General features: G+C 54.4%; 1 protein-coding gene across 6 annotated transcripts in view; it reads right to left on the bottom strand.

Moving 5' to 3' along the window:
- SFXN5 (sideroflexin 5) overlaps nt 1-12,857 on the bottom strand; it is a 131,481-nt gene that overhangs the window by 40,271 nt on the left and 78,353 nt on the right. For 5 of the 6 annotated variants that reach the window (XM_024242047.3, XM_054548062.2, XM_002811899.6 and 2 more), the window contains one exon: nt 5,745-5,835. In XM_024242047.3, coding sequence (XP_024097815.2) covers nt 5,745-5,835 — 91 coding nt within the window. The remainder of the gene's footprint in view (nt 1-5,744; nt 5,836-12,857) is intronic. The other variant, XM_024242050.3, reaches the window with a different exon arrangement.

Here is a 12,857-nt window from a genome sequence, read left to right as displayed (position 1 = left end):
GCCAGGCACCGAGGGGGCTGAGGGTGGTGGTAGATGAGATCCAGTCCCTGCCTTGGGGCACTCACTGTCTAATGGGGGAGCCAGGCTTGGAAACAACACGGGCAGTCCCCAGATAGACATCGGCACACACAGGTAGCTGCCATCTAACCCTGGCTGGGACTCCCAGTGAGGGCTTCCAAGAGGAGATGGTGTTCGAGCCGAGTCACAAAGGCCTGGCAGTCAAGGGAGGGCAGAGGGTGCTTGAGGTAGTGGGAAGAGCAGGTATCCAGACATCAGGGCCACATGCAAAGGCCCGGGGCCCAGCAAGAGGGAGGAGAGGAGGATGGCAGGATTCTCCAGGGCTGCAGTGGGGCACAGGAGAGGCAAGAGCAGGGCACGTCAAAGAAGGGACTCATGGTATCCAGAGGTGCCTGAAGGGCGTGGATGCCACGTGAAGCACCACTGACCTTGATGGAGGGACCTTGATGTCACAGGGCCCAGGACACAGCTGCCACAGGTGCACGCTGCTGCCTCCTGCTCACAGGGGATGAGGCCTGGGGAGCTGTGCTCTGACCTGGGGGTAGGCCCTCCAGACTTGGGCAGCACTGCCATGGCCACCTCCTAGACAGAGGAAGCAGGGTGGACTGAGCACAAAGGGGAAGCAGTGGAGCGAAGAGGGGTTCAATGACACGAGGACCCGTGTGGCCTTGGGGAGAAGGGGGCATGGATGTCAGGGAACAGGTTTGCCACACCTGTGAATGAACAGAAGACCTTCTCCCAAACAGTGCCAGGACACCCTGGGCAAGGGACTCATTGGTGAACACAAGATCTTTTCACGGCAATAAAATAAATCCTGACATTTAACATAGGAGACTGCTGGGGACGGCACAGGAAGAAGTCATTTCTCAGCAAGGAGCTGCTGAGGCTGGCATTTCCGGTGCCTGCAGGAAGCTTGTTCTTCTTGGAAGGAGCAGCTGGCTGATGCCGAAGCTCAGGCCTCCCTCATCAGGAACTCAGGGGTCTAGCTGGGGGTCTTGATGAGCACATGACACTCACTGCCTGTTCCCTGCTCTGAGTGGATGCAGCCAGGCAGCCTGGGGTGACCTTCAGGGCTTCCTGCCCTCCCCATGCACACACCTCCCCGGAGTCTAGAGGGCCAGCCAGCTTTATAGATGTGCTTGCTGAGCCAACACCTCTGTCTCCACCTCCCTAAAGCCCCTGCCCCACCCATTACTGTCAATGAGATGTCTAATCCCCTGGCCACTGCCGCCTCTGGGACCCAGGACTTGGCCCTCCTTCCTGCTGGTAACTGCTCCCCGTACCCCTCCCCCAAGGCCCCTCGAGAAGCCTGTGGGGCCGGCAACCCCTGGAACGGACTCTGCTCACAGAGACTGGTGGCTGGACCTGGGGGTGTGTATTTTTCCAATGCCTCCTCTACTGACCTTTAATTACACTGTTTGCCCAGCTTCCCAAACCATTAACTTCACCTCGCAGCAACCATACGTCAATTAACGGAGGGCCCGCTCCGAGCTTGAGCTCCTGAACACAATTAGGCGTGACAGTCCACAAATAAGAAAGAACTGGAGAATTAATTAAGGTCTAAGCAAATTAATTACCAGTCCCCAATCGATTCTGATGCCAGCACACATGCTCCTGGGCTCACTGTCTTTCCTAACATCTCCATGTATAAATAGAAACTGAGATCTCCCACACGATTGCTGTTCTAGACCAGGGACGCAGCATGGCCCTGAAACCACCTCTCTCCAAGGGGAGAGAAATGGCTGCAGTGAGCATTCCAGGGCTTCCCACGTACTCAGTACATGTGCCTGCACATGCATCAGTCATGTGACACAGGCGTGTGCACACACACACTCTGAAAAACTAGGGGGGAACATGGAGGCAGAACAGGGAGGACACCGCGTAGCCTTGGCTGCCTCCGGGCCACAATGCTCAGTTTCTCAGCTATAGGGGTGAGGGGTTATCTCACAGGGCTTGAAATAGCCCTGGGCTGGGCCTGGGAGGCCTGGGCTCTGGCCAGCTCAGTATCACTTTTAGCAAGTCTGACTTTGTTCATTCTTCTGTAAGAGGGTGATGGCACGCTCTGCCTTCGGACCCTCCCAGCACAGAATGAGGAGAACCGAGGGAGGAGAGAGGCCTGCTGGGGAATATGAGGGGAGCCGTGCAGCCCCCAAGAGCTCTGCAAACCTCAAGGAGGCCTGCAGTCACAGAGGTCCTGGTGGGAAGGGGCTGAAGGAGGGTCTCGTCAGAGGCCTCATTTCCAGCTGAGGAGACAGCGGGTAGAATGGGGTGGGAGTGGTGGAGTTTGGTGTGAGGCCCAGGTGCGTGTGTCTCAGGCCACTCTTAGGCAGCATGTAGCCCACCTCCCAGGCTTCAGGCTGGAGCCTGCAGAGGAGCTGGCAGAGCCTTGGGAAAAAGAAACTGACTCTTGGGGCTTCCTTGTTCCCCAGAGCTTGAGTTCCCAACCTGCTCAGAAGTGTGAGAGCCTGGATGCAGCCTCTGACCACAGGGCACAAGCCTCTTCAGGACCCACATCACCCTGAAGACCCCGTTCCACTCCACTCACATCCCAACAACAGGGCTTAAGTATGATCACTACCACTTGCCCCAACCTCCTTCCCATGTGCAGTCACTGCTCAGTGAGTCTCTGCAAGCAGCCTAAAGGGACAGGGGACCCTCCACAAGGTCAAGCACAGCCTGAGCCAGCTTCTTGGTCACCTTTAATGGTGGCCCAGCCAGGTCTGGCCTAGCCTGCCTCGGAGAACTGGAGTGAACTCCGGGCAGGACCTAGGCCCTGCCAGCACCTGGTGCAGCTTAGGGATACTCTCTCTGGCCAGGGGTACCTGGGGATAAAGTGAAGAGAGGCCAAGTACAGGGACTGGACAGTGGCCTGAGAGGACCAGGTGGCTTTTGAGTCCCTGGTGGGTAAGGGCCATACCTAATCATCTCAAAGCTGTGTCAGCATTGACTAGGGCAGTCCGCAAGTGTCCACTTGCAGATGAGAGGGATGGACATGGGGACTAGAGAGATGGAAGCCTGTGTGGGGGGAGGGGAGACTGGGGCTGGGGCAGAAGGCAGGCAGGTACCCAGCCAGGACTCAGCAGCCAGGCCGGAGGAAGAAGCCACAAAGGGCCTGCCTCTCCCTGGATCCTGGTAAGCAAGGACTGTCAGGGCTTAAACCACATTATGCAACCTGTGAGGGATGTTCAGGATCTCAAGACAACAGTGGCTGCACCTGTGCGAGCGGCTAAGCCTCATTCCCAAAAAGAAGAGGGGAGGGGAATTACACTGGAGTCTGAAGAGGGGCAGGTCAGAAAGTCTCAGACCCAAAGCAGGGACCCTCCTCCTGAAAGTCCCAGAGAGGTTAAGACCACCCCAAGGTGACACAGCAAGATGGCCAGTAGGGCTGGAATGGGCCCCCGGCAAAGTTCTTATCTAAAGCTTGGCTAAGGACAGATTACATCTTGGCTGAATCCCAGATCCAGCCCAGTGCAGCAGAGCGCTGCCCCTTCTCAGGCTGCATCTGACCCTCCAGGCTGAATGGCCGGGAACACCAGTTGGGCAGCCGTGTTTGCTTTATTAGGCCCCTTAACGAATCAGATCTAAAGGGTTATTCCATTAATGGCTCACGACAGAAATAGCTGAAAGTTCATTAAAAGTGTGGAGTTGCTATAGCAATTATCTGGGCTGGCTGAGGCTGAGCCAGGTGGCTGGTTCTGGGAATTCATTAGTCTCTGGGTCATCCAGGGGTGGGGCTGCCCAGCAATGACCTGTCACCCTCTCACAGGGCTTTGCAGGTGCTTCAAAGCACCTTCATCTCAGTGGAAACTGGTTTGTGGCCTCACTTGCTCCTCCCAGAGCTCTGGGCTGTAGGAAGGTGGGTACTGGTACCCACCTTTTACAGATGGAGAAGCAGGGCCCTGGAGATGACGATCAGGGTCAGGACCATGAGCCTGGGTCTGACTCCAGCTCTTCAGACGGTGCCTTGGTACCATAGAGGTCACGAGTCCTCATGCCCTGTGCTGGCCTGTCCCCATTGTTGTCCTTTGGCACAGATGGGGAGTTCTGCTGTTATGGTTCAAGGACTGGTTTATCCTTCTCTTTTGACAGCTATGCACTGCCTTACACTGCTCTCAATATCATTTATTTCTTTTTAGTTTTAAAAACTCCTTCCACTATTTTGTCCTTCTCCCCAACAAGGTGTAGGCTTCTTAAGGGCCAAGCAGAGCTCTGTGGCATCTCCAGGGCCCCGGCCTGGGGCATCTATGGTGAGCTCATAGACTCCAAGTTCAGCAAAGACGCAGCTGAAGGCAGGAGAAATCCCCTCCACATATACCTGTGCGCCCACAATCACCTGCGTAGAGCGAAGGCCTCTGAAACCTAGAGGCTCACAATACCTAAAGGCTTGAAACCTAGACTAGCAGAAGCTTCCAGCCTTCTTTTGTGCCACAAACCACTCAGGAAGTCTGGTGAGGCCTATGGACCCCCCTCAGAATAATGTTTCTAAATGCATAAAACAAAACACAAAGGATCACAAAGGGATCATCCTGAAAGAAATTACCAAATTATTGTGATATAGTAATAGATGTTTACTGTTTTTTTTGTTTGTTTGTTTTGTTTTTGAGACAGAGTCTCACTCTGTCGCCTAGGCTGGAGTGCAGTGGTGTGATCTTGGCTCACTGCAACCTTCAACTCCCTGGTTCAAGCGATTCTCCTGCCTCGGCCTGAGTAGCTCGGAATACAGGCACGCACCACCACACCCAGCTAATTTTTCTATGTTTAGTAGAGATGGGGTTTCACCATGTTGGCAAGGATGGTCTTGATCTCCTGACCTCATGATCCGCCTACCTCGGCCTCCCAGAGTGCTGGGATTACAGCCGTGAGCTACCACACCCAGCCTAGATGTGCTTTTTAACTAATGAATTAAAAACAAGATCTATCAGTTGATGTATTAAATATGAATTAGTGGCCAGGCATGGTGGCTCACATCTGTAATCCCAGCACTTTGGGAGGGCGAGGCAGGTGGATCATGAGGTTAGGAATTCGAGACCAGCCTGGCCAACATGGTGAAACCCCATCTCTACTAAAAATACAAAATTAGATGGGCATGGTGGCACATGCCTGTAATTCCAGCTACCTGGGAGCCTAAGGCAGGAGAATTGCTTAAAGCCGGGAGGTGGAGGTTGCAGTGAGCCGAGATCGCATCACCACACTCCAGCCTGGGTGACAAGAGCGAAACTCTGTCTCAAAAAAAAAAAAAAAAAAAAAAAAGAAAGAAAATATGAATTAGTGTTGAGCATAAATAATATTTTAAGATCTCTGTAACAACTGTAATGTGCCATGAAAACATCTGTGATTTCTACTGGTGACAAAGTCACAGGTCCTGCTTCTGACTGTGGTTTGCTGCCTACATTCGTAATGGAAGGAAATGTTAAAATGCAGTTAGAGGTTAATGTAAATCTTTTCCCTGACCAAGCTCACAGGATCCGCTGCATTCTGTCTACTGACCCCTTGGGGGTCTGGGACCCCAGCCTAAGAACCCCTATGCTGAAAGCAGAATCTCAGCACAGAGTTGGTCAGTGGGACCCCATGGTCTTGTCTTTTAGCTAAACATTTTGCGCCAATTCTCCCAGCTGGGTGCTCCCTGGGCATCAGGGGAGGTGTGGAAGGGTCATCTGTCTCTCTGGGAGCCCAGCGGTCCCCAACACCCACCCACAGCACACATCTATGTGGTGTGCAGGTCTTACCTACAGCAGGGAACGGCACAAACCTCTGGATGAGAAGGCGGGTGGCTGGGGTGAACTTGTTGGCTTTCTGAACCAGGACATTAAGGCCCACCTGTGAAAGAAAAAATAAAAACACAGAAAAAGTGCATGATGCTGCAGTGGCTTGTGGGAGTGGGGGCAGAACTGGAGGAACACCAGAGAGTGGGGGATGTCATCTTTCCCCGCAATCGCACCTCACACCCCTAATCCTCAGCGTCACCTGAGGTTGCAGAGCTCCAGTGTCGCTGCTTAAAGTACCACTGCCCAGTCAGCCCAGGTAACTGGCCCATGAGAAAGAGGGAGAGAGGTAAAGCATCAGACACATACACACACATACACACACATTTACACACTCATACACACACACTGCAGAGGAGAAAAGGGATGGGATGCTGTAGCAGTTGCTGGTAGAAGGATACATACTCCATGACTAAATGAAGTGTAGGAAGGCCTCATTCCCACCCTAGCCCTAAGCACCATCTTTCTGAAACCCCATGGTACACGCAAGTGTGGGCCCAGCCAGACCATAAGGGCTCAGGACAGGGAGACCCCCACACCTGCCCACAGGCTGCAGGACTAAGCAGCGTAGCTCAGGGCAGGATGGAGGGTGAGGCGGATGTCCTGGACTCACTGTCATCGCCTTCATACCTGTCACCTGGCCCAGGATGCCAGGCACCCCACCCCAGCCCCTGCCTGGGGTCTTCGTCACTCCAGTCCATCCCCTAGGCTCTTTCATCTTTCAAGAGCACAGGCTTTCTCATGTCTGCCACACCAGCTCCTCTCTATGACCAACCTGCCTGAGAAAGTGTCATCTCCTTCCCACAGCAGCCTCGGCCTCCATAACCTCACTTCCCCACTCTCCCAACACCCCACGTTCAACCCCGAGAGTCCAGTTTGCTGCCCATCAGATCCTCCGTGAGCCTTCCAGCCATGGGGCCTTTGCAGTGCTGGTCCCTGTGCCTGGGATGCCTCCCTCCTCCGCTCAGTCCACACCTGTTCTTTCAGGCCCACCCATGAGTTCCGCCTCCAGTGTCACTTACTAGCAGTGGGACCTTAGGCAGGTAAGTCATTTCATCTTTCTCTGCCTCAGTTCACCTATCTGTAAAAAGGGATAGTAATACCTACAACATCCCAGGGCTGGTATAAGAATGTATGTAAGTGGTGGGTGTGAGCTTGGCATATAAGACACCTCAATAAATGAAGCTATATAATCATGATGTCACTGGACCGGATGGGGTGACTGCACCTTTTTCATCTTTGTATGTCCACCACTTGGGGCTACACTCACTGGCACATAGTACACGCTCAATAAGCTGGTGACTGAGGAATAAATGCAGGAACCAACAAACATATGACTGCATGGAGAAGGCAAAGGCTGGGAGTGGGGCTTTGCGGAGGAGAGAAAGATGGGGTTGGGCTAGGCAGAGGAAAAGGACTTTCTGGTGGAGAAATGCATACGAGTGCAGGCCTGGAGAGAGAAAAGATAAGATGCATGAAACCAGAAAAGGAGTTGGGTTGCAGAGGTCTCTGCTTCCCCAGACAGAGGCCAAAGCCAGACCTTGTGCTGTCTTTCCTGGGAAGCGTGGAAGGAGCCGTGGCAGGACTCCTGGCCTGATGGGCCGGGGCAGCCTGCTCTCAGGTCTGGCACACCTGGTGGCTCAGCAGGCCACCCTGTGCCCTTAGGCCTGGCTCTGGCCTTAATGTTGTGGGTGGTTGGGAAGGACGCAGAGCCTTGGGAAGGCCTCCAGGGCTGCCAGGCCCCTGCCGCTGTTGGGGCAGGGTGCAGCAAGGCAGAAACAGCCCAGCCCGGGCTGCGACTGTGAGACCCAGGAAGACAAGGAAGTGCTGGTCCGCCAGTCCCGGGGCAGCGCAGCATTCCATGGAGCCAGAGTGCTTCCTGGCATGCCCACCCTGGGCTCTCGGGAACACAGCCTCCATCTTAAGTCTCAGGCTGATCCTCAGAGTCCAATCCTTGTCCTCCCAGCTCGCTTGAGGGAAGGCTGGGAGGCAGCCAGGGGCATCACGGCGTGGACACACTTCAGTGGTACAGTGGGCAGGGCTGGGGAGCTGCCGGCTCAAACTGGGCCCTGCTGCCCCCGCCACATGAATAGAATTCATCAAGTCCAGGAGTGAGTGACTCAGAAATGGCCTCCCTCACCCCCAAAAAAGTGCAGTGAGAAAAAGCGTGGGAGGAAGCTGGAGGACATGCAGACGGGCAGTAGCGATGAAGAGGAGGGGGGCTCGGGAGAAGTCAGCGAGCACCTCCTACGTGAGGCCACTCAGCACATATTCACATGAAATATCTTAATGAGATCCTCACAACAAGGCTTTTAGATAGACCATGTTGGCCCTTTTTACAGATAGAGACAGGTCCAGAGAGGTTAAACAATTTTGCTCAAGGACAGACATCTGTGATGAGGCAAGTAAAGCTAGGATTTGAACGCAGGGCCTGCTAATTCCAAAGCCTTGCTCCTAACCAGGGTGCTATGACTTTCCCATTGTCTTCCACCTGAGGGTGGGATGCTTTAATATCTCCATGCCTTTGAATGGCACATCTGCATAGCAAGCACCTCCCTGACAATGGCCACCTTGGGGCTGGGGTCCAAATGAGTGGAAAACAGAAGGCAACTCCTGCAGGGAAGATAGGGCCCTTGAGTCATCCCTGCCCCCAGCAGCCGGAAGTCAGAAGATCTGGGTTCAAAATCCTGCATGACAATTTAAGAAGATATAGGAAGTGCTGGAAGAGGCGGGGAACAGGAGCCATTCAAGGAAGTGAGCAGAGAGGCTGGGACCCTTCCCCATGGCAGCCTCTTGGGGGTGGGCAGGGCTGGAGAGCAGCAGGAGGGAAATGAGGAAAGATGGCCATCACATTTCCCTCCCCCTCTCCAAAGCCTCCCCCTCCCTGGTCGGCCATTCTTCGCACTGGCTAGGCCTGGCACAGCCCAGAGTGTAGGGAGGAAGAATGAAGAGAGAAAACAATGTCCTCGTCCCAGGTTTCTTCTGGCCTCTTCTTCCCTGAAAGTCACCAGTGTCTCCCAGCATGGATGGGGTGACATTTATGCAGTACACATATGTTTCTGAAAGCATGGCCAACATGACTGCGCCCAAGAAAGGGGCTGGGGACCAGCAAAGTAGGGAGGAGACCTGGGCATGTGTGTAGCTGTGAGCTCACGAGGAGTCAGTGAGGTCACAGTGCCCACTTGCCAGTGATGGGCCCAGTGGCAGGGAGGGCATGGACACGGAAGAGGCAAATGGCCACTTACTCTTACCCCTTCCCAGGCCCCAGCCTAGGTCTTACTGCCCCAGCACCTAGGACAGCCACAGCCTGAGAAGGAACCCAAGATGGCTGTAGACCAGGGGTTAGGAGCCCGTCTGTTCTGGTTCCTCAGGGCCCTTTGGCCTGGAACATTTGGTAGAGCCCGTTAAAATTAAAAAGCCAAGAGGCTGGTGGCTCTGAATGCCAGCTCGTTTTCCCTGGCACGGTGGGTCCTGTTTAAGGGAACCAGCTGGTATTAATGGCACACAGCTCATCACAAACAGCAGCTAGCGATCAGAAAAATCAGAGCTAATAATCGGGTTCAGGAAAGATAATGAGATGTGGAACAATTACTGCTGAGGGTCTCCCAGGATCTGTTTTAACAGCATCCAAATAAGCCACAAAATAGAAATTAACCAAACAGGAGCTCCATTTTGGTAGATGGGGAAAACAAACAGGGTGTGGATTTTGCACAACAATTTCTTGTATGGCCAGCAGACAGGGCTTCTTGGAAAACCAGGGCTCAGGCTCCACAGGACATCAGTAACATCCTGAAGGAGGGAATAGGCCTTCCTGACCACCTATCTCCAAGGTCTGGCTACTGGGCCAGTGAATTTGCCATGAGCAGCTGACAGGAGACCAGGGGGAAAGAACGGAAGGCCAGCTTCCTGATAGTCCCCACAGAGATGGGAACAGGGCCGACCAGCACCAGGAGCTGTGGGTGGGGTGGGAGCTTCATGACACCAAATCTTTAGTGTCATGAGCTACACAGCTGGTGGCTGTAGCCTTAAGTACCAACGGCTTTCTGGGCCAACAACAGGCCAGCAAGGAGACACTGGATGGGGTGGAAGAATGCCTGCATCCCTCTCCCTGCATGTGCTCCCCCACTGCAGCCTGAATATCCATTGCCTGGCGGATGCCTCTGTGTCCAAGGGCTCTAGGTATTCCATCTTCTCGCACCCCAAATGAAGGTTGTCTCGCTCTTCCTCACACACACCCCAGCCTCCTCGCCCATTTCCAGCTCTGCTTCTCATGCCAGAGACCTCACAGCGTTCTGGGCACGAGCCCCCCCGGGGCCCACGTGTAACCATGGCTCCCTGGTGTCATGTCTCCCGGATGTCATGAATGCAGCTGTTTGCCCTCCCTGCTCCCAACACTCAGCACGCAGCCTCTGTCCCTGGATGACGGTGCACCTCCTAACCAGGCCCCCTGCTTCCACTCTTGCCCCCATCCATCTGCTCTCTACAGCAGTCGGAGTGAAGTCTGAAAACACAAGGCAACTTGCTTAAAGCCTTCAGTGGCACTGGAGGAGTCACACGGCCCTGCGGGACCGCCTGGCTTGCTTGCAAGGCTCTGGCTACCTGTATGAGAAGGTGCCGTGAGGGAGTGGGCCCAAGGGTCATGAAGGCTCCTGAGGAAGGGGATGCCTGCCTGAGCCCTGAATAGGAGGCTACGAAGGGAGCGGGGCTCGGCCGAGGATCAGAAGCATGAAATACCAGGTTGTCTGTGGGGTACTCAGACGACAGTCTACAGACTCTATTGCATCAGTCATTATGGGGGTCCAAATGGCCCTGAAGAACAATGGAGGAAGGGGCATGCCTAAAAGGAGGGCCCCTCTTGGGTGGTAGATAATAATGTAACCAAGGTTAGGGGTTTGTGAGGGCACTGGGGGCAAGGGTTGGGGAAGGTCAAGGAATCGCTGAAGTACCAAAAATATCCACCAGAGGGCACACTTGGTAGAACACATTGGTAGTCAAGTGGACCCAAGACCCTCCATGGAGGTCAATTGTTCCCCAACCCCAGCCAGCCTGCCGCTTGGCAATGGGGTCAGCAGCAAAGTAGCCAAGTAGCTGGGACAGAGCTCTGCACAGGCTAAAACATCAGTTGCTCCAGCTGTGACCAAGTGGCTTGTTTGCTGGCAACAGTGACCAACCCTGACCCCAGAACCATGCCCCACAAGGGCCAGGGGGCTGCCTGCTGGGAAATCAATTACATCAGACCCCTTCTACATGGGAGGGGGCAACAACTTGTCCTCCCTAGAAAAGACACAGAGCTGCTGTCTGTGTCTGACTTGCACTGCCAGCATCACCATCTGCAGGCTTCTGAACACTGCAGATTCTCTACAGGGTCCATGGGATGGACCCTCCAAACCCAAAGCCACTCCCTGAACACAGCAAGACAATAGTCTGGTCCAGGATTCCCAGGTGCTGTTGTCCCCCTACCTCTCTCCAGCCTGGAGAAGAACAGAAGGGCCTGAGGTACACCCTCCACCACAGAGCCAGCCAGGCCCTGTCTTATAGGCGGCAGGGCATGCTCTGGGCCAGGGACAAATATATGCTGCTGACTTGACTATGGCCAGAAAACACAGGCCCAGGAACTAAGTATGAAGGTGAGCAGAGGGTTGAACTCTGTTACACCTAAAGAACCTCTCAAAAAATGTCTTCCAGTCCCCACTGCTCTCAGGGTACCTGGGGAAGGACTTGTCTGCCAGGCGGCATGGTAATAGCTCCTCCAACCTAGAAGCTGAGAACATCACTTGGCTTCTCCCACCTCCTTATGCCACAGGGGGTGCAGCAGGAAAAAGGAAAAAGGGGCCTCTGTGTGTGATTAAGCCTGGGTAGGCCCTGTCACTTACTTCACCTCCGTGCCTCAGTATCCTCATCTGTAAAATGAGGATGAACACCTAAACAATGCCTGGCGTGTGTAGGCACTCCGGAAGTGCTCGCCATTATTACTGTTCTCATGACTACTTTCCAGTCTGACTATCCAGGGACACAGAGTAGTCAGTAAGTAATGGGAACTGGAAGGTGTATGGGTTCAGCACAGGGATCCCCTGGAACCCCTTCTTCTATGCCAGTGTCTGGTAGTGAAGGTTAACAGCCACTGCATCCTACACAGAAAGGACCCCCTCAGGGCCCAGAACCTTTGAGAATGGAGCTCAGCATTGCCCCAACAGGGAGAGACCTCAGCCAGCTAAGAGGTCTGAGGCCAGCTAAGGGTGTGAGGAACGGGCGTGAAGTGCCTCTCATCATGTGGCTCCCCCAGGCAGCTCCTGACTGGTCCCACAGCACTTCATCCCTGAGTCTTCCTCTCCAGCCCCACGTCCACCCTCATCCAGGCCCCTCGTCCATGAGGGCGGCCCCACCCCTTCTCCTCCAGCCCACTTCCACCTGCACCATCTGCGACACCCAGGTTCCCGAGCCCAGGCAGGGCTCCAGGCATGGCCTCCTTCCTCCTGAGCAAGGCACTCAGGGCGTCTCTTGACTGGCCCTGATCATCCTCCACTCATGATCACCATCACTCCCTACCCGGTGGCCGCCCTCCTGTTCCGAGCCCGGAGTTGGTCATGCTCTCCTGTGCACCTCTGCTTGTACGGTGCCCTTTCTCTGGAACACCCACCCTGCCTGCCCCTGGCTCTCTCCATTCTGTCCTACGAGTCAGCCCTGTGTGAAGTAGGGGCCCCTCCCTTGCTCCCACCACACCCTGGGGTCACCTTCATCATAATTCTGATTATACCACAGAGCGTTCTAGCTTCCCCCCTCAGTGCCTTGAAGGATATACCAGTCCCTGTAGCCCCCAGCGCCTGCAAAGTACCCGTACATCACAGTCCCCCGATGGGAGTCAATGGGTCTTACTTCCTCTCACCCTCGTGTAGCCGGGGCCCAGTGACGGCCGCCCACAGAAGTGCTTAATGCAAACTCTCGAACTAAAAAACAGTGAGGATTGAGAGAGGCTTCCTTTGTTAAAAGACAGCAAACTGTTAGATTTCAAAAATAACTTAAGACGGGATTTCTTTTTTATTCTCAAGCAAGCAGCCAGACATTGCCAAATCTATTTAG

This window comes from Pongo abelii, chromosome 12 (genome assembly GCF_028885655.2).
Source record: "Pongo abelii isolate AG06213 chromosome 12, NHGRI_mPonAbe1-v2.0_pri, whole genome shotgun sequence".
In the NCBI taxonomy this organism is placed as follows: Eukaryota; Metazoa; Chordata; class Mammalia; order Primates; family Hominidae; genus Pongo; species Pongo abelii.
Note: the sequence above shows the minus strand (reverse complement) of the source record. Positions and strands in the feature narration are given on the sequence as shown.